The sequence below is a fragment of the Ursus americanus genome, chromosome X (genome assembly GCF_024610735.1).
Source record: "Ursus americanus isolate L20-20 chromosome X, mUrsAme1.1.p, whole genome shotgun sequence".
In the NCBI taxonomy this organism is placed as follows: Eukaryota; Metazoa; Chordata; class Mammalia; order Carnivora; family Ursidae; genus Ursus; species Ursus americanus.
Window position 1 is genome coordinate 90826787 of NC_142164.1, and position 18680 is coordinate 90845466.

Consider the following 18680-nt stretch of genomic DNA (forward strand, 5'->3'; position numbering starts at 1 on the left):
TTCAGTTTACCCATCTATAAATGGGATAGTAATAGTTCTTATCTCATCGGGCAAATGAATTTGTAAACTGTCCCTCACAATTCTGAAGAACCTTCTGCTAGTTCTTGGTATTTTCTCCACCTCCAGATGCATCATACTGTTCTTCTAGAAAGGCAATGAAACACATTTATGCTGTTCCGGCACGAGCCTCTACTGATTAAGTGAGGCATGACTATCTCCTGGAGATGGCAGGACCCTGTGAAACCACCTAACCTCCCAGACAGAAGCCGTGTTCTATCTCTGATAGCTGATGGGTTCCGCTCCAACTCCATCTCACCTCTTGGACTCTAAATGTCCTGCTGTTTAACGAAGGTGGCTTATCAAGGCTTTTAGGGGTATACAGCTATTCACAAGGCTAGAATCCACCGAGGTGTTGTTTTCAACACCAAAGGTCAACAAATTACAGCCCTTGGGCCAAATCCAGCCCACCATCTGTTTTTGTAAATACAGTTTTATTGCCCATACCCATTTGTTTACACGTTGTCTATTGCTGCTTTCAGACTACAAATGCAGACTGAAGTAATCGTAAGGTAGAACATATCCCCTGTAGAGCCTATGATATTTACTATCTGGCCCTTTACAGAAAAAGTTTACTGACCTCTGGTCTACACCATGGATAAAGCCCGATTCAGAACTGCAAACTTCTTTATGATTCTGGATCCAACAAACATTAATATTGTGTTTCTGCTCACCTTTATTTTTTTTGAAGATTTATTTATTGGAGAGACAGTGTGTGAGAATGTGAGCGGAGGACAGGGAGAGGGAGAAGCAGGCAATGTTGGGGGATGTTTCCAAAACACCAAGGGCAGGCGTGTGTGTGTGTGTGTGTGTGTATAACTGGGGGAGTGACCTGTGAAGCTGGGAGGGCCAACCCCTCAGAGACAGGAACAGAGAGACAGCAGAGCCTCAGAGAGGCCAGGCACCAGAAAAGACTCCTCACAGGCCATGTTGAGCTCAGCTCCTAGGAACAGCAGGTGCTTTGGGCTCAGGCAGTGGCTGGGGGCTGTTGCACCTGCTGTGCTGGGCTTTCAGGAGAGCTGCTGTAGCCACGGGCGCATCCTCAGCTGGGTCCAGGTACCCACCCAGGTACCCATCCAGGACCCTAAGATTATGACCTGAGCTGAAAGCAGACACTTAACCAACTGAGCCACCCAGGTGCCCCTCTGCTCACCTTTATTATTTCAATAATAAATACATAGCATTTGGCCTACACAGGGTTCTCAACAAATGTTGATTACTTCTGAATCTTAGCAATTATAGGATGCCTTGGGCTGCATGTAACAGAAAATCAGACTCAAATTGCTATAAATAACACGGAAATAGATTATATTGATTATCGAAGAAGCCTAGCAGTGTGGCAGGTTCTAGTATATCAGGATGTTGGCAACAACTCTCTGCCATTCTTTTGGCCCAGCTTCATCATTGTGTGGGCTTTCATCCTCAACAGCAACTGTGATAACATGTTTCATTGAACATGTCCCATGGGAAAGAGAACTTTCCATCAATTGGGCTATATGTTTGAGTGAGTCATCTTTGGTCTCATGTCTACCTCCAGAGCAATGACAGTTGCTAGAGGACTATTAGTCAAGGGATGATTAATTACTTTTAAAAAATCCACAGCTGGAGCTTAGCAAAGTTGAGATTTGGGTAGGGAGGAAGACGAGAGAAATGTATGCTGTAAGGTGACCAGCAGAGTTCATCACTGAGACAAGCCCAAGAGTAGATGCCAAAGAGAACATTAAGTTTTCATGCATTGTGGCCAAATGGAAATGACATCTTCTCAGTAAGAATAAAGCCCAAATGAACTGCTAAAATTATAAATTGAAGATTTCTTGTATAGGCCAATACCATAAAGTAGACATTTAACAGCCTTTGTTTTTAGGTGTGGAAGATCAAGCAGAGTAAGGTTTTGTTCATGAGATTTTTTTTTTTTTTAGGAGTAGGTACTATGAAACATGTCCTCTTTTATGTTAGGGTGAGCTCTTCCAAAGTTAGAAAAATCTAAGGTCCAGACTGATCAACAAAGATCTTTATCTTGTGCTTCCGAACTCTCTTTTTTCCGTTTGCATTCACTGTTGATAGCTCGATTTTATTAGCATCACTTCCTCCCTCTTTCTTCACTGCATTAAAGCCATCACTAGCCGGTGATGGGTAGTAAGGAGGGCACATATTGCACGGAGCACTGGGTGTTACACGCAAATAATGAATCATGGAACACTACATCAAAAACTAAGGATGTACCGTATGGTGACTAACATAACATAATAAAAAATTATTATAAAAAATAAAAATAAATCCATCACTAAAACGAAATGATTTGTTCTTCACGGAGAACATTTAAAATACTCTTAACTCTGTGATAGTTGAAGCCTGGGTCTGGATATCTCCTACCATTTCTTCCTGCTTGGTCTGAAGGAAAACAAATACACTGGAGCTTCTTGGGTGAACCTAAAATGCTCTGTTAGTAGGCGGACACCTCTTCCCAGCCTACAATTCGTGCCTGGAGGTAATGATCAGGCTTGCCATGTGCCTTCTGGGTGCAGAGCACCTTCGGGAACACCCAGAGACCAGTCCCATTTTAATTAATGCCCCCCTTCAGGGGCTATGTGGGTTCTAGAGCACAGCTGGGCATCAGGTCTAAAGCACTGATTCAATAAAATGTTTACATTCTTCCATTTTTCTATTTTCTTTAAGAATAACCTACTGAAATGAATAAACACACAAAGAAATAATAAATCCACTGCTTTCCAAAGCCCAATTTACTAACTTTCCATATCATTTACTTCTCTGTAATCATCATAATTTTTAAAACTTTCCATGGTCTTCCATTTCCTTCTGAAACTCATTAGCAGAATCTGAAGCCAATTTTGTGGTTCATGGTAAACAGATAAAACATAGTTGACATGTAACTGCTAATGTCAAATCTTTTTCACATTTCAAGGCCAAGCTCAAGCGTTAGCTCTCCTGTGAAGCCGTTCCTTCAATTTGTTCATAATTAATTCCACTTCCTCTAGAAACTGACAAAATATCAACCTACACTTCTATAACATGGTAGAAACAATTACTGCAACAGCAAGTAGGTTCCCTATTTGGCCTGGCAAATCTCTTGGTTGGGTTTTCCAAAAGCTAACTCTGAGATGTGGATTTGGGTGCAAGCGGCTTATGGAGTACTCTCAGGAGGGACATAAAAGGGAATAGGGGAGGCAGGAGAGAAAAGGGGAGACGGGCTAAGTAAAGGTGTGGTCTGTAGGTGGAGTCCAGCCTCAGCATGATCCCACGGGAAGCTGTGAGGCAGAAGCTACACTGTAAAGTCTGTTAGCCATCGGCTTGGGGCTGCCCAGTAGGGACTGAAACTCAAGTCTGCCTGGTACTTGTGGCTCTCTAGTCCTACCGACAACTCTAGCCACCCAAGGGTAGTTCTCTAAAGATGGTAGTAGACACCATCCTTAGCAGTAAACATGTGGAAACTAAGAGATGAGAGCACAGACCCACAAGGGACCCAAGTAGAGCTCAGTGGAGCACTGCTAGCGTTCACTACAACACATACCAACGACAGGGCCGATGATTAGAGCCAGCAATTATTAAGTACTTACTGCATGCCAACATTCTTCAAAGGTCTTGATAATATTAGCTTATTTAGTCCCTACGACAACCTTATGAGGCGCCTAATGTTATTATTTCTGTTTTGTTAAATGAGGGAACTAGATTTATTCATGGAAGCAACCTATCTAAAGCGACACAAAGATTTCATGGTGTAACCAAGATGTGAATCAACAAATGTGGCTACGTGATTCAATAGCACATACTCTAAACACCACGCCACTCACTTTGGTGAGGCTTCTCAATATACAATGCTGTTAAGAGTAGCAGAGCCCGAGTCATCTGGCCTGGGCTCGTAGGTTGGCAGCTGAGAACAAAAGGAGACAACATATCTAATATAGTTGGTGCAGAAAAAAAAAGTAATAAAATATTAGCCACCACTGCTATTAAAGAAGAGAAGAAGATATAGCAGCTTTAAAAAAATCGATTTTCTATAAAGGTATCGCTTAGATCTATCAAAGCCTTTCTTTTGCTTTCCTCAAACAAGTCTGAAGAGCCTGGAATTCAGCAACTTTATTCTCAATAGCTCTGTTGTATATTATACATTTGGCTAAACTTCTTTATAGAGAATAAGAGGAAAGGATAAGGGAAGAAACCGAAAAAGGAAAAGAGTCTAACAGATTATTAGGAAAAGTTGGTGGGAATGATAGAAGCAAATATTCTGAACAAATTCCTATTCATTGTACTTCTGCGTTTCTGAGGATGTGGCCATTAAGCTGAGTTTTCCTGAGTAGAGTGATGTTAATTCCCCCATGCATGTCAGCATTACCGGCTCCACCTCACCTCCCATAAACAACATCACTTTTTACAGCACATTAGAAAATTTAGTCGCTTTTCATGACTGAATACAAATGCCAAAAAACATCATTTCTGATATCTTTAAAAATCATTAACTGCCTTAACCTGAATTCCAGGCATAGAAAAACTGCAATAATTTTCATCGAAGCCTTTATTTCTTTAAGATTGGTTGAATACCTACGAATGATGGAAATAAAAATTCTGGACTCTTAACTATGAAGTAAGCATCAATCGAGAATATTTCAATGTATTTCTAATTCTAGGATCCTAGTTCCTTGGGGCACACTGAAGATCTTTGCAACATATAGAGATAACCTTATGACAAGTTTTCTCCTCAACAAAAAATAAAATAAAATAAACTTAAGCTTTTGTGGTCTTTCCCTAATTTTCCTTATGGTTGACTTCCAGTTTCACAGCGTTGTGGTCAGAAAGATCACAGTTTTGGGAGACACATAAGACACAAAAACTACCTGCTGCACAGTAGGTAGTCGCTGAGAAAGGACCCCTGTTTATCTCTGCTCCTCTAGTCAGGGGTGAGAGGTAGTAGCCAAATATCTTTAACAAGCAGCACAGCACAAGCAGCAACCAATCCCAATGGATGCGACAACCAATCAGAACAAAGCTGTGACCATTCAGAGGGGTGATGCAACCAATCAGAATGGATGCTAGCTGAAACACAGGTGAGGTCATACCTTGGGATCCAGCTAAATATCAACCTTGCCTGGAACTGATGTGAAACTCACCTGTGCCCAGATTACTCAATGTTACTCACACAGAGACTTATTTTTAAATATTCAGGTGATTTCTGGGGTAAAATGGGAGTTTTTCACTCTCCAGATCCCCTCCTGCTCTCAGCTATGGTGAGAAGGAATTCCGGGAAAGACTGGCCTGAGAAAGGCACTGTAAGTAAATAATTGTGAACTTACATACCAGGCACTGCACACGTATTATCTTCCTTCATCCTCACAACAACCCTATGAGGTGGGCACTTTTATTATCCTTGTTTTAGGGATGAGGAAACCAAGGCATGGAGAAACTGAGTCACTAGATCAAGGTCACACAACTAATACATCTCAGAGCTGGTATTCAAACACGGGCAGTCCTTCCACTTCACTACTACTTCGGAGGTTATGAGCAAATGGGCATTCTCATCAACACCATATCATCTGCTCGATTCCATCCTCCCATCTAGCTAATGATAAAATATCAAAGACATTTTCTGATATTTGGGCTACTCCTGGGAACCCACGAAGTTACTGACCAACATTTGTCCCCAGCATGGTCGCAGTTGCCCAATTTCTGATCTAACTTGCTTCAAAAAGACAGCAGTCAGGAAAGGCAGAAAAAATTAAAAAAAAAATTATTACCTTATTCTCTTGTCCTCCACTTTTTTCAAATATTCATCTCTCTTTAAGACTCCCAGGATCATTTCCTTCTCATGATCTAACAAAAACGACAGATTGATAAACTCCGAGTTCTTAGACATGGTATTCCAGCAGCAGCTCTGAGTGGCGGTGGCTGAATCTTCCAGGTCAATCAATATCCACAGTTCTTAAGGCCTCCCCTGAACAGCCCAGAGTCACTCAGCTGTTTGACGGCAGAGCGGTTTTATAACGTCTCTGAGGAAGTGCTGATGGTAGTCGGGTGTTCTTCAAGGCTACACAGAAAAGAGATACCACTGGGATTACATTCCAAGAAAGTCATTATTGTTCTAACTGGGAAAGATCACCAAAGCCTTTGCTGTGGTGTCCAGTCAGGGGGCAGCTGAGTTTCACCAACGTTGACGAACGCCAATCCTTCAGGATGGCACAGAGCAGGGATTAGATCTGCTGGGGCAGAATACAGAAAACCCAGGGAAGACAGAAAGCAAAGGAGAGGAAAATCAGAAAAATTAATTAGGCCATTTTCCGAACAGCACACACAGTGTCTAATTTTTTGAAATAGTGATAAACTTAGCCAAAAATTTTTAATAATTACTGTGTGTTTATCATGAAATATTATTTATATGTAGTTGATTCCAGGCTCTCTGTGCAAATTCAGCTTTTTCCCTTATAATTAGTTTCCTTTACCAGCCAGCTCCTGTTACCACCCTTACAGCTGACTCATGGGTGAACTGAGTCACCACTGCGGGACACTAAGTGCACAGTCTGTACTGTCCCTTAACTGGCTCCCTCCTATTCCTTCCCTTCCTCCCCACAACTAGGACCACTTCGTAAAAAGCATTGCTGGCAAAACAGATATGAATCAGTGGTACATGTATCCATTGGAAAGTTTCTCACAAACATAGCAATGAATGAAAAAAAAAAAATCAAGTTAGAGAAGACTTCATGCAGAATGCCGGCATATATGGGAAGGAAAAAATTTATAACAACATTATATCTAATTTAGGAATATATACATTTGTAGTATCATTACAATGGATTTCAAGGGGAATTCAGAGATACAATCAAAGAGAACACAGGAACTTCAACCATATTGGATAATGTTTTATTGTCAAGATGACTATTTCTATCTCATGATGCACATATTTGTGAATTATTCTAGGTATGTATTACATACCACAAAATAGATGTTTCAGCACTTATCTTTGTCAACATTAGGAAGCTCACCGAGCCTTGTCCCTCACCCTAATTCTTGAGCACATTCTTTCATTGGCTTGGAACATAGATTCTCTCTGTACATCCTCATAAGAATGAACACTTTAGGCCTATGGCCTCATCCCCTGACACTGTCCCTCGGTTTCCCTCCCAGGTCTATGAATTACAGTCTATTGTGCAAGTTAAACTTGGTTTGCTTGGTTATAGCAGGTTTCTAAGCATAACTAGATACCCAAAGCCTGCTTCGGGGGCTCCCAGTTGCCACAAGGCTAGGCTGACATAAAAATCTCAGGAGATCTGAAAGGACAGGATCTTGTCCAGAGCCTAACTTTCCAAAGCCCCCAGGTGTTTGTTCTATACATTGTACACCAAACCACAACTTGGCTGAAATGACTCAGAAATGAACTTCTTCTGATTGGTCAAGAGCTAGCCCTCCAGATGGACTCCAGGCCTTTCCTCCACCTTCAAAATCCTAGAGGCAGAGAATCCCAAAGTTGGCCTTAACAGGAAGCAACAAGGTTAGAGCAAAAGGGGGTCTTCAGAAAGGTTAATTGTTTGGTTTCCGCAACATCGTCAACTGTGGTCGCCTCATATAAAGAACACAACTGGTTTTTCCACCCCTCTTGTGGTTCATCTGGTCTCACACTGAAATGAAAAAGCCACTTGGTAGCTCAATGGATGAATATGCTGCCATTACAGACAGGTTCACTTAGAATGTATTTTATATTTGAAATGTCAGATTTAGAATGCCATGTGTGAATATTCTGTAGAACTGTAATTAGAAGTTATTCAAGGGGTTGGAGCCACAAAAATATTTGAGTTGAAGCTTATGGCTAGCCTTGCCTTGGATTGTAAATGCAAATCTGCCCTGTAAAGCTCCAAGGCTCTGCCCAGCGAGGAGAATAAAAGGAAGGGAGGGCAGTAACACCACAGGGTAGCATCTGAAAGTGACAGAGAGGATGGGAAAGCATACAAGGATATAAAGGAAAGAAAATTGCCCTGGGGGAGTTTAACAAAATTAGCCCTAAATAGATTTTTGCTCATCTGCACCAGGACTGAACAGAATGGGTTTATAAATGAATAGCCAAGGAGATTATAAGGAGCCAAAACTTTATCAAGAAAATGAGGGTGTTTCCTCCAGGAAGCAGGACTGGACTGTGATTATAATTTAATAACAGGGAATCTAACTGATGATAGTCCTTCTGGAGAATGATGGGGTGAGGAAGAGGAGACAGTGAGCCTGGGCGTAGACAAAGGAGATCTAAGGAGCTAGATGCTAACAATGCCCATCAGGCTCTGACCAGAAGGAAAGCACTTGGGCCTCAAAATCAAAGTAACCCATTCATTCCCTGTAGTGCATGTTCCATGTTGAGTGATGCGGCTTCAGTCTGGCAAATTTCATGACATTAATCACTAAAATCATACAACCATTTCCTCTTGCTTGAATTTCACTTCCTCCTGGACACTTCTGATTGTAAGCTGGCGTACCATAGAGCCTTCCTTTTCCAGGGAGTGGATGCCCTGGTCTTGCCGATGGAACACTCTGTGTTTGGTTTCATTTGAACCTATGTCTGATCTGTTCTCTGTCCACCAACCAAAGGAAATTTCTGAGCCTTTGGAGGACCAACATTTGGGTTGGGATGAAGTCACCTAAATCTGTACAATTGTTTAATGCCTCTTTTCAGCTAGTTCACAGACCCTCCTGGAGAATCCCTTACCCCTTACACACTTTCATCAGGTAAAGAAAAAATGAGTAAAAATAATCACCAATGCCTTTTATCACCAGAGTCAATTCTCATTTTTTTAGTTAAACGTGCCTAGTAAAACGCTAGTCAGATCAGAAGAAATCCATTTTTATTTATTTTTCAATACTTTCACTTAAACAGATATCTTTCCTTAAACATTTCAGATGTGAATTTTTCCCTCTCTGGCCAGCAGCCTTGCCAAACTGAGCTAAACTATTTAAAAAGATGACAGAATATTTTCTAAGTCATTCTTCTGCCTTTCAGCAAAGAGAGCTTTGTACGAATCATTAACTACTGAGCACCAGAAAAGACGCAACAATAAAAAATTCTCAGGCACCTGGGTGGCTCAGTCGGTTAAGCGTCTGACTCTCTATTTTGGCTCAGGTCATGACCTCAGGGTCATGGGATCAGGCCCGGCACTGGGCTCTGTATTCAGTGCAGAGTCTGCTTGAGATCCTCTCCCTCTCTCCCTCCCCTTCCCCCACTCTTTCTCTCTCTCTCTCTCAAAAAAAAAATATATAAAACCTTTAAAAAATTCTCACAGCATCACCGAAAGACATTTTTTTAAAAAGCATATGTTTTGAGTAACACACACTTAAAAGTAATACAGGTTGATATTTTAGTCAAAGGAAAGAGCTGAACAGATCTTACTAAAGAGTACTTGAAATGTAGCTTTAAAAGTGAACTATTTCTGGAAGTGCTCTTGGGATGAAATTAATAAAAATCGAATCGACTTCTTGTTTGTCACTGTGTGGCAACACAACAGGGAGGGAGATTTCTGGAACACTCAGAGATGCTCAGGATACAGGTGAAACAGCAGATGCAAAATGCACTTGGGAGTGCCTTTCAAAGAGATGAGCAGGCAAGAACCCACATGCCTGCCAAACAGTGAGAACAACCATAGAGATAAAGATGCTGTGCGGAGCGAAATAAATAGTTCTTTCACTACGAAAGACTCAAGGGCAGGTGGTATGGAATCACGGGGATTTATTTTCAGTAGCGCAGTTTCCTCCTACACGGACAACTGCGTGGCACATTCAATGGCAGTGCAGTAGTTGAATTTGTTTTTAAAGAATTTATTATTTATTTGAGACAGAGAGTGAGCAATCAAGAGAGACAGAGAACATGAGTTGGGGGAAGGGGCAGAGGGAGAAGCGGACTCCCGGCTGAGCAGGGAGCCCGATGTGGGGCTGGATCCCAGGACCCTGGGATCATGACCTGAGCCGAAGGCAGACACTTCACCGACTGAGCCACCCAGGTGCTCCTGAATTTTTTTGTTTTTAATTTCACAATGGTATTGATTTCCTGAACGTTAATTAGGAGGCCAATTAGCAATATTAGCAGCCTTATAGCAATGCTCCAAGAGCAGAATGTTCCACAGTAATTGTTACCACTTATATAACTCAGCTAATCCTTATCACTCCTTCACAAAACAAGCTCTAATACCCCCACTTTATAGATGAGAAAGCTGAGGCCTAGAGAAGTTAATGAACATGCCCACACAGTAAGTAACTCAGTGCATTTTGGTTTCAGGGACCTGTTTCTAATCATTACAAGTGACTGTCTCTCAGTGCCTTTCGTGGAACAACAGCATCCCACAAGATGTCATGAGATATTCTATGGAAATTTTAAAAAGTCCTTTAGTCCAACAAAATTTCGTATATGTCCAGTTAAATCAAATTGAATATTTTTTCTCCTACAGAGCTTTTCAGAATTTCTCATATTTTAATGTTAACTATGAAGGTTCATAGAACTCTCAGTTTGGAAAAAAGATATCTAACGTGATTCGGTTCTTATCTTGGCATCTTGTATTTTGATATTTCTAAAGAGAACACATTTTCCTACTTCTTTTAGAGGACTACCTCTATCTTAAAAAAAAACTGGTCAGGTAGGGCGTCTGGGTGGCTCAGTCAGTTAAGAATCCCACTTTTGATTTCGGCTCAGGTCATGATCTCAGGGTCGTGAGATGGAGCCCCACATTGGGCCCTGCACTCAGCGCGGAGTCTGCTTGGGATTTTCCCTCTTCCTCTCCCGCCCCCTCTGCCCCTTCCCCGGCTCACTTGCATGCACGTGCGCTCTCTTTCTCTCTCAAATAAATTCATAAATAACATCTTCAAAAAAACTGGTTAGGAAAAAATCGAAATAAATTGAAAAGAGAAAGATTTGAAAGAAAAATTAGAAGATATACTTAAATCTCATTTGATAGTCCCCCAAATGCTTTTTAACTACTAAGACCTATAAAATTCTATATTGTCCCCCAAAAGTATCACAGAGTAGATCATATATAAATTTAAAATAACTGTACAAAGGAAACTGCAAACAAAATTAAAAGAACCAAGTGATGGCTCCATATAAAGCAGGAAAAGGATTAATATCTAGAAAATATAAAGAGATAAATACATGAAAATAAACCAATAAAAGAAGGGGCAAATAACAGGCATCCCACAGTATTAGCAATTCACAAACAAATCATAGAAACATGAAAAGATGCTCACTTAGCTCACTAGTTATATAAATGCAAATTGCAAGGAGAAAACATTTTAGCTTTCCCATTTGATTATAAAAATGTAAAATACAAAAATCTGTACCATCTAGTGTTTAATGAGGGTGTGCGGAAATAGGTAATAAATAACCTCATGTCCCACTGGCGGAAAGAGGAATAAGTTCAATCCCTAGTGGAGATGATTTTCTGTGGATCTTTTCTGTATCTACCATGTCTTGTGAGCAGAGCCACTAGCTGGCCTTCTGTTCTGGGCAATCCTTCCAAGGATGTTTGTTTAGTGACCAGCCTTGAAAGACACCGTGTCTGTGTCTGCAGCAAGGAACAGACTTGCTTACGATTTGTTGAACAAAGCAAAAGTCTCTCTCCAGGGCAGAGGGCAGATTTTCTGGCCGCTCATTGTAAAAAATTGGGGTCCCCCCAGTTCAGGGTTCCTCAGCCGTTATGCAAGTCCACTACATGGACTATTATCACCCGGGAACTTGAGGGCAAGGGCAGCCAAGGCCAACGTGAAGCTCCCGAGACTTTCTATGCTGAGTAATCAAGTCCATTGCATCCGACCCAGGAGTAGCAGATCTCTAACCATCATCTGTAAAACTATGACAGGCCCATACTCATTAGCCTGAATGGAAGGTAAAATCTCAGAGCCTTTACAGTTCTTCTCACCCTTTTCAGAGGATGAGTTGAATCTTTCACAATTGGTCAAAGGGTACCAAGTTTCAGTTATGCTAGATCAGTAATTCCCAGAGATCCATTGTACAGCATAGTGCTTCTAGTTAAGAACACTGTATTATATACTTAAAAAATTCCTAAGTGCCCTTACCATTCCTTCCTTCCTTCCTTCCTATGTATGTACAAACATAGGATGGGAGGAAACTTTCGGAAGTGATGAATACGTTTATGGCATCAATTGTGGTGATAATTGCATGGGTGTATGCTTATCGCCAAACTCATTAAGTTGTAACATTAAATATGTACAGCTTTTTGTACGTCAATCACACCTCAGTGAAGTTTTAAAAATTAAGATGTGTATTTTTGACCACTTTTAAGAATCCATCTTATAGAAGAATTAATAGCTGTGTGTATAGGTGAGGCTAATGTGTAGATATTCATGGTAGCATAATTATCCAGAGTGAAAATTCTGAAATTGCCTCATGTTACTGCAATACCATGGTTCCATATTAAAGTGAGGTATTTAAAAATATGCACCAACATGGGGATATCTAAACTACATTGCTAGTTGAAAATAGGGATATATTTATGCTTTCAAATGTGTATGTGTCTAGTGCAATGCCATCAGTATATGTGTATTTATAATATACACAAATGCATAGGAAAAGGCATAGAATAATACACGTGATCTGCTAATCATGTTGCCTATGGGGATGGAAACGTAGGGGGTTACAGAAGAAATGAAATTTATTTCCATGTTGTTTATTATTTTATTTTGTTCACTTATTTATTTATTTAAACATTTATTTATTTGAGAGAGCACGGGTGAGCACAAGCGGGGGGAGGGGTAGAGGTATAAGCAGTTGAGCAGGGAGCCCGGTGCAAGGCTCAATCCCAGGACCCTGAGATCATGACTAGAGCTGAAGTCAGATGCTTAACTGACTGAGCCACCCAGGTGCCCCCCCTATTGTTTATTATTTTAGAGACATGCATGTAATCATATATTCTTTATGTCTTTAAAAAATTTCCAAGAAGCAATAAGGTGTGGTGACTGAGTGCAGTTGGAAGGAAAAGAGAGAAGCCAAAAATAATTTTAAGAATTTGATCTTAGAGGGGCACCTGGGTGGCTCAGTCAGTTAAGCGTCTGCCTTCAGCCTGGGTCATGATCCCAGGGTCCTGGGATTGAGCCCTGCATCTGACTCTCTGCTCAGCGGGAAGCCTGCTTCTACCTCTCCCTCTGCCCCTCCCCCTGCTTGTGCTCTCTTGCTCTCTCTCTCAAATAAATAAAATCTTTTTTTTTTAAAGATTTTATTTATTTATTCGACAGAGATAGAGACAGCCAGCGAGGGAGGGAACACAAGCAGGGGGAGTGGGAGAGGAAGAAGCAGGCTCATAGCGGAGGAGCCTGATGTGGGGTTCGAACCCAGAACGCTGGGATCACGCCCTGAGCCGAAGGCAGACGCTCAACCGCTGTGCCACCCAGGTGCCCCAAATAAATAAAATCTTAAAAAAAAAAAAAGAATTCGATCTTGGAAGAATACAGGTGACATTGCCAACAATAGGGAAGTTGGGTAGCTGTGCTGGTTTTGATGGGCAATAATGAATTTTGGTTTCAGACATATTGTGAATTAGGTGATACCACCCGGGCTCTTCCATATCAGTCTCCTACTTCCATCTTGCTCTCCTACGTCAGATTTCCTCCAAAACACAAATTTGATCATTGTTACTCCCATGCTTAGGATCCTTCAATGTTTTCCCTTTGCTTTTAAAAGTTCAAATTGTTTAACATGGTTTAAAAAACGCTTTATGATCTGGCTCTAGCTTACCCCCCTCTCATGTATCTACCCTCTAACCACACTCAACACTTCATTCTTCTAAAGAAGCCATGGTCTCTGCACCTCCAGATCTTCCTACTTATAAGACTTTGCCTGGAAGATCCTCTCCTCTCTTCACCTGCTAACTCCTAAGTATCCACAGGCATCTGCTTAAACGCCTGACTCCTAGTCTAGCTGGGGTATCTGTAATACGCTAGATAATAGCCCCAGAGATGCTCATGTACTAGTATCAGAACCTCTGCCGAGGTGACTAAGTTAAGGATCTTGAGAAGGGAAGATTATCCTGGGTCATCCAGATGGGCCCAATGTAATCACAAGGGTCCTTCGGAGGGGGAGGTAGTGGAGCTAAAGTCGGGAAAAGAGGTGTGATGATAGCAGCAGAGGTTGGAGTAATGTTCTCTGAAGATGGAGGAAGGGGCCATGAGCCAAGAAATGCAGGCAGTCCCTAGAAGCTGGAAAAGGCAAGGAAATGGATTCTTCCCTGGAGCCTCCAGAAGAAAGTCCTGCCAGCACCATGATTTTAGCCTTAAGACTCATTTTGGACTTCTAGCAAATGAGATAAAAAATAAAACATTTAAGAATCAATGCCTGAAATAAAAGTCTCCTCTCAAGAGAGAACATGGAATCAGCCTGAGGTGATGCTGTATGTCAAAATGGAATGGGAAAAAGAAACTAAACGCAGGCAGATGCTTCAGATGGAGAAACTGGGCAATGCTCCAGCTCAGTGGGAACCACTGCAGTGCTAGTGGGTTTAGAGTGGAATTTACCACTGAAACCACTGTATATGACATTATGGTGGCCTCCTTAGCATGGATGCCGTCTTCTTAGATTGTGCTAGGTTCTATTTAATCAGACAGTTAACCCTTTTCCAATAATTCTATGTTACAAAATGTCATAAAAAATTGCCATCTTTAGAACAGATGTATGCAAAATGATCAGAAAAATGTTCCACTTAATTTTAAAAAAAACACCATCAGGGAGAATGTAAGGACAAGAGAAAGATCCATCATACAAAATATAGGAAGAAGAGCAATGATTGGAGTTTCCTTGGAAACCTTCTTTGTAAGTGGAGCTTATTAGCTCCAAATACAACAGGGGCAGTCATTCCTTCATGTTTCAGTTATCTGTTGCTCAGTAACAAACTGCCCCAACGTTTAGTGACTTAAAACAAAAATTTATCACTATCTTCTATAGTTCCGTGGGTTGACTGGGCTTGACTGGGCTTAACTGGGAGGTACTCATTTTGCCGTTTCTTATGAGACTGCTGTCAGGTGGCAGCCGGGGCTGAAGTCATCTGAAGGCTGGACTAGTGGGGTGGTAAGGATAACACACTCACACGTCTGGCACTTGGTGTCAGCTGCTGGCTGGGAGCACAGCAGGAGCTGATGACCACCACACCTATATGTGATTCGTCCTTCATGGTTGTCTCAGGCTAGGCAGACTTCTTACACGGCAGCCGTCTTCCCCCAGACCAAGGCTTCTAAAGGCCTAAGCAGAAGCTGCAAGACATCTTAAGGCTTACCCTTGGAAGTCCCAGAACATTACTTCCACCACGTTTTATTTGTCAAGCAAATTGCTAAAATCATCCCAGATGGAAGGAGGTGAATTCGATTCCAATGGAATGGGAGTAGGGATGAACTTGTAGCCCTCTCAAATTTACCATATGTTACTTCCGAATGTATACCATGTATAAGATTGTGGTTACCAGAAGGTTTGCAGATCAAGGCTCATGCACTCTTTGAGCTCTTTGATATGAATGGAGAAATTGCATGTGCACCATGATTCCCTATTTACTGTACTGGATCAGTACAAGTAGAGGCACTTTTAGCTACCCAAAGAGAAGCACACAGGGTTTGAAAAGGTCAGCGGTTAAGAGATAAGAATGTAAGGGTTATTATTTTACACACAGAGACACAAAAATCAGTGACATGGTAGCACAGTTGGCAGACATGGAAATTATTTGAGACTCTCCTGCAAACAAACAGTATCTAGAGTACCGGTGGGTATCCAGAGAAAACAGATGCCATGCGTCCCAGGGACACACGAAAGGGTAATAGAGCAAGAAAAGATAATGTTCTCGATGCAGAGCCTGGCAAGTAAAACGAAAGTCTCCTCAAAGGGTTTTGCAAGACTTGTGGTTGCTCCATTATTTGCGGTAGAGATTCATAAAGCTTTCTGAAGGATACCTTAGACAGCAAGAACTACTGACTCTCTACCTTCAAAAAGTATACATATGTTTTAACAGACAAAGAGAGGTAATTTCAGGAGTTCATAAACTGTGGTTACCCAGAAGTTTATACTCCACAGGTAAACACTGTTAATACAAAGCCCTTGGAATCAAATCCAGACTCAGTGCACCCTTTCAAGAGTCGGTGTTAGAGAAAGTGTGAAGCTTCAGAAACAAATGGAATTAAAATTCTACTCCCTGAGAGAATAACTTGGACAGGTTACCCTAAGCTTCCACATTTCAGTTTACTCATCTGTAAAATGGGAATATTAATCTCCACTTCCTTGGTTTGTTGTGAATATTCAAATGAATTAATGTGTGTGTGTATATATACATAAAACATATATAAATGTATTAAAATGTATACAAAATGTGAAATGTATGTAAAGCACAATATCTGGCACCTAACAGATGCTCAAAACATTTGAGACCCCTCCATTCATTCTGCTTTTATGCTGAAGTTAAGCAATATGTCATCAAGAGAGATCAGTCAAAACGTTACTCTGTTCCCTTTGATTCACAAAATACTCACAAGTCTCTCTCTAGCTTCCCAGATTTTTGACTAAGAATTCACAAACTTCTTGGAAATTGCATAGAAAGTCCACAATTTTTATTAATAAGATTATTAACACTATTAGGCTTCTCATAGATGATGACATGCTGGAAGGCTCATAATATGAAATGAAAAAAATCAGGATATAAAACTACTTATACAGCATGGTTCCAATTTTAAAAGAAATACATACACACCTAAATATTACGGAAAGAATGGAAGGAAATAAATCAAACTATTACATCTATGTCTGAAGACTTATATTATGGCTGCATCTTAATTTCTTCTTTATACTTGTCTTTAGTTCCGTGTTTCTACAGTGAACACATATTATATACAGTATCACTAAAAAACACAGCAAATGTCATTGCTGTCAAAAATATATTCTACCAGTATTAGCTCAGCTTCATATGCCATGATATACAATGCATATATCCATGGATTTTTATGCTTGGCTATTGAACAGGAAAATATTTCACTAGTAGAGTCATATAGGTTAATAAATCTATTAAGGTTAATAGATCTATTTTTTAAAGTTATGTTTAATTCATTAAGGTATGTTCAGCCCAGAAAACAATAAAACCAAAGGACAGATAGAATGGGTTACAGAATATATAAATGTTCATGCAATAAATATGTATAAAGCCACGTGTCAGAAACTATGCTGGATCTGGCGGATACTCGGATGAAGAAAACATGGGCTCCGTCCCAAGAAGCTTGTCTATTTTCTAGTGGAGACAGACATAAACATAAAAAAGAACAGTTTTATAAACGCCAACTTGGCTTTGAGAACACAAAGCAAAGAACAATTAGGAAGAGGAGAGTGGCCACTTGAGGATGTGAAGACAGTAAATAGGAAAAGTCACAAGAACACAAGACTAGTCCAGGGAATAGTGAATAATCCCCGGGCTGGGGTCTGAGTTAATGGTGGAGAGGTGAGAGGAAGGAGGGTGCCAGCCAGGGAGGAACGCGGTATCCAAATAAAGCATCTGGACTTTATGGAGTGTTTTTCAAACTGTGTCTCTGGCAATGGTTTCTTAGGAAACACAGCAAGGCAACTTGAGTGGCCAAGGCTGTGGCGCCGACCCCTGCTTGAAACAGAGGAGCTCTGCTTTTATCTGGTCTCTAAGTCAGATTTCCTGGCACGATTTTATTTGAAGAAAGAGTTCCATGACCTTAACAAGTCTGAAAACTGCTCCCATGCCATCAAGCTGTTGGTTGCTTTTAAGCCAAGAAATAGCACAGTCAGCTTTCTATTTTAGATTTGGGTTTTGAAAGACATCAGCCCTCTGTGCTTATATGAAAGAGAGGGTAGAGGCTCTGTGGACAACGTGGAGTCTCGCAGGGCTGCGAGGGAGAGATTACCAACTAAAGCTGTGGTAGTGGGAAAGCACCTAAGGGTCATTTTTTTTTCTGGTATTTGGGAATGATCTCAATAAGATCCAGCTACCAACTAGATGTGGGTGGTAAAGAGAAGGGAGAGTGTGACTCCAAGGTTTCCGGCATGGCGAACTGTAATGGGTCTTAAATTGTAGTGTACGTAAGAATCACCCCCAGGGCTTGTCCAGAAACAGATTCCTGAGGGTCCATCTGCAGAGATCCTGATTCAATAGGACCGGAGTGTAGCCTAGGAATGCTGATGGTAATACTATTGACAGAGAGAGAGAATGCAAGACAATAAAGGCCAGGGAGAAAAAACTGAAATTTGCACATGTTGAGGTCCAAGTGCTTATACGGGTAAACATCAACAAAGATCTGTCCAGAAAGGCATCTGGAATATGGAACTGGAGTTTATCAGAGCCTACACTAGAAGCATTTAATTGGGAATCGTTGGTGCCTATTTGGTGGCTAGAGTTATGCAAGGAAGAACATGAGAGGGTCAGGGGTAGGAGCATAAGGAACAATAATTAAAGAAGGGACAAAGGAACAAATGAGCTGATGGAAGACTGAGAAGGGATAATCAACACAGTGGGGGATGCATTTGAGTCTAATGAATTGGGAGTCAAGTATATCACTTAGAATCTAGGTAGGCCATCATTAAGTTTTTAATTAACCAATCAAGTAAACTGTTACAAACACATCTCCAGCTACATGAAGTACTACACTAAACCCAG

The 18680-nt window shown here is 41.0% G+C and overlaps 1 protein-coding gene across 1 annotated transcript in view; it reads right to left on the reverse strand.

Annotated features, from left to right (window-relative positions):
* Positions 1-18680, reverse strand: part of SYTL5 (synaptotagmin like 5) — a 133735-nt gene that overhangs the window by 104678 nt on the left and 10377 nt on the right. The window contains exon 2 of the mRNA XM_087859445.1: positions 5805-6094. Within this exon, the coding sequence (XP_087715571.1) occupies positions 5805-5923 (119 nt within the window). The 5' untranslated portion in view covers positions 5924-6094. The remainder of the gene's footprint in view (positions 1-5804; positions 6095-18680) is intronic.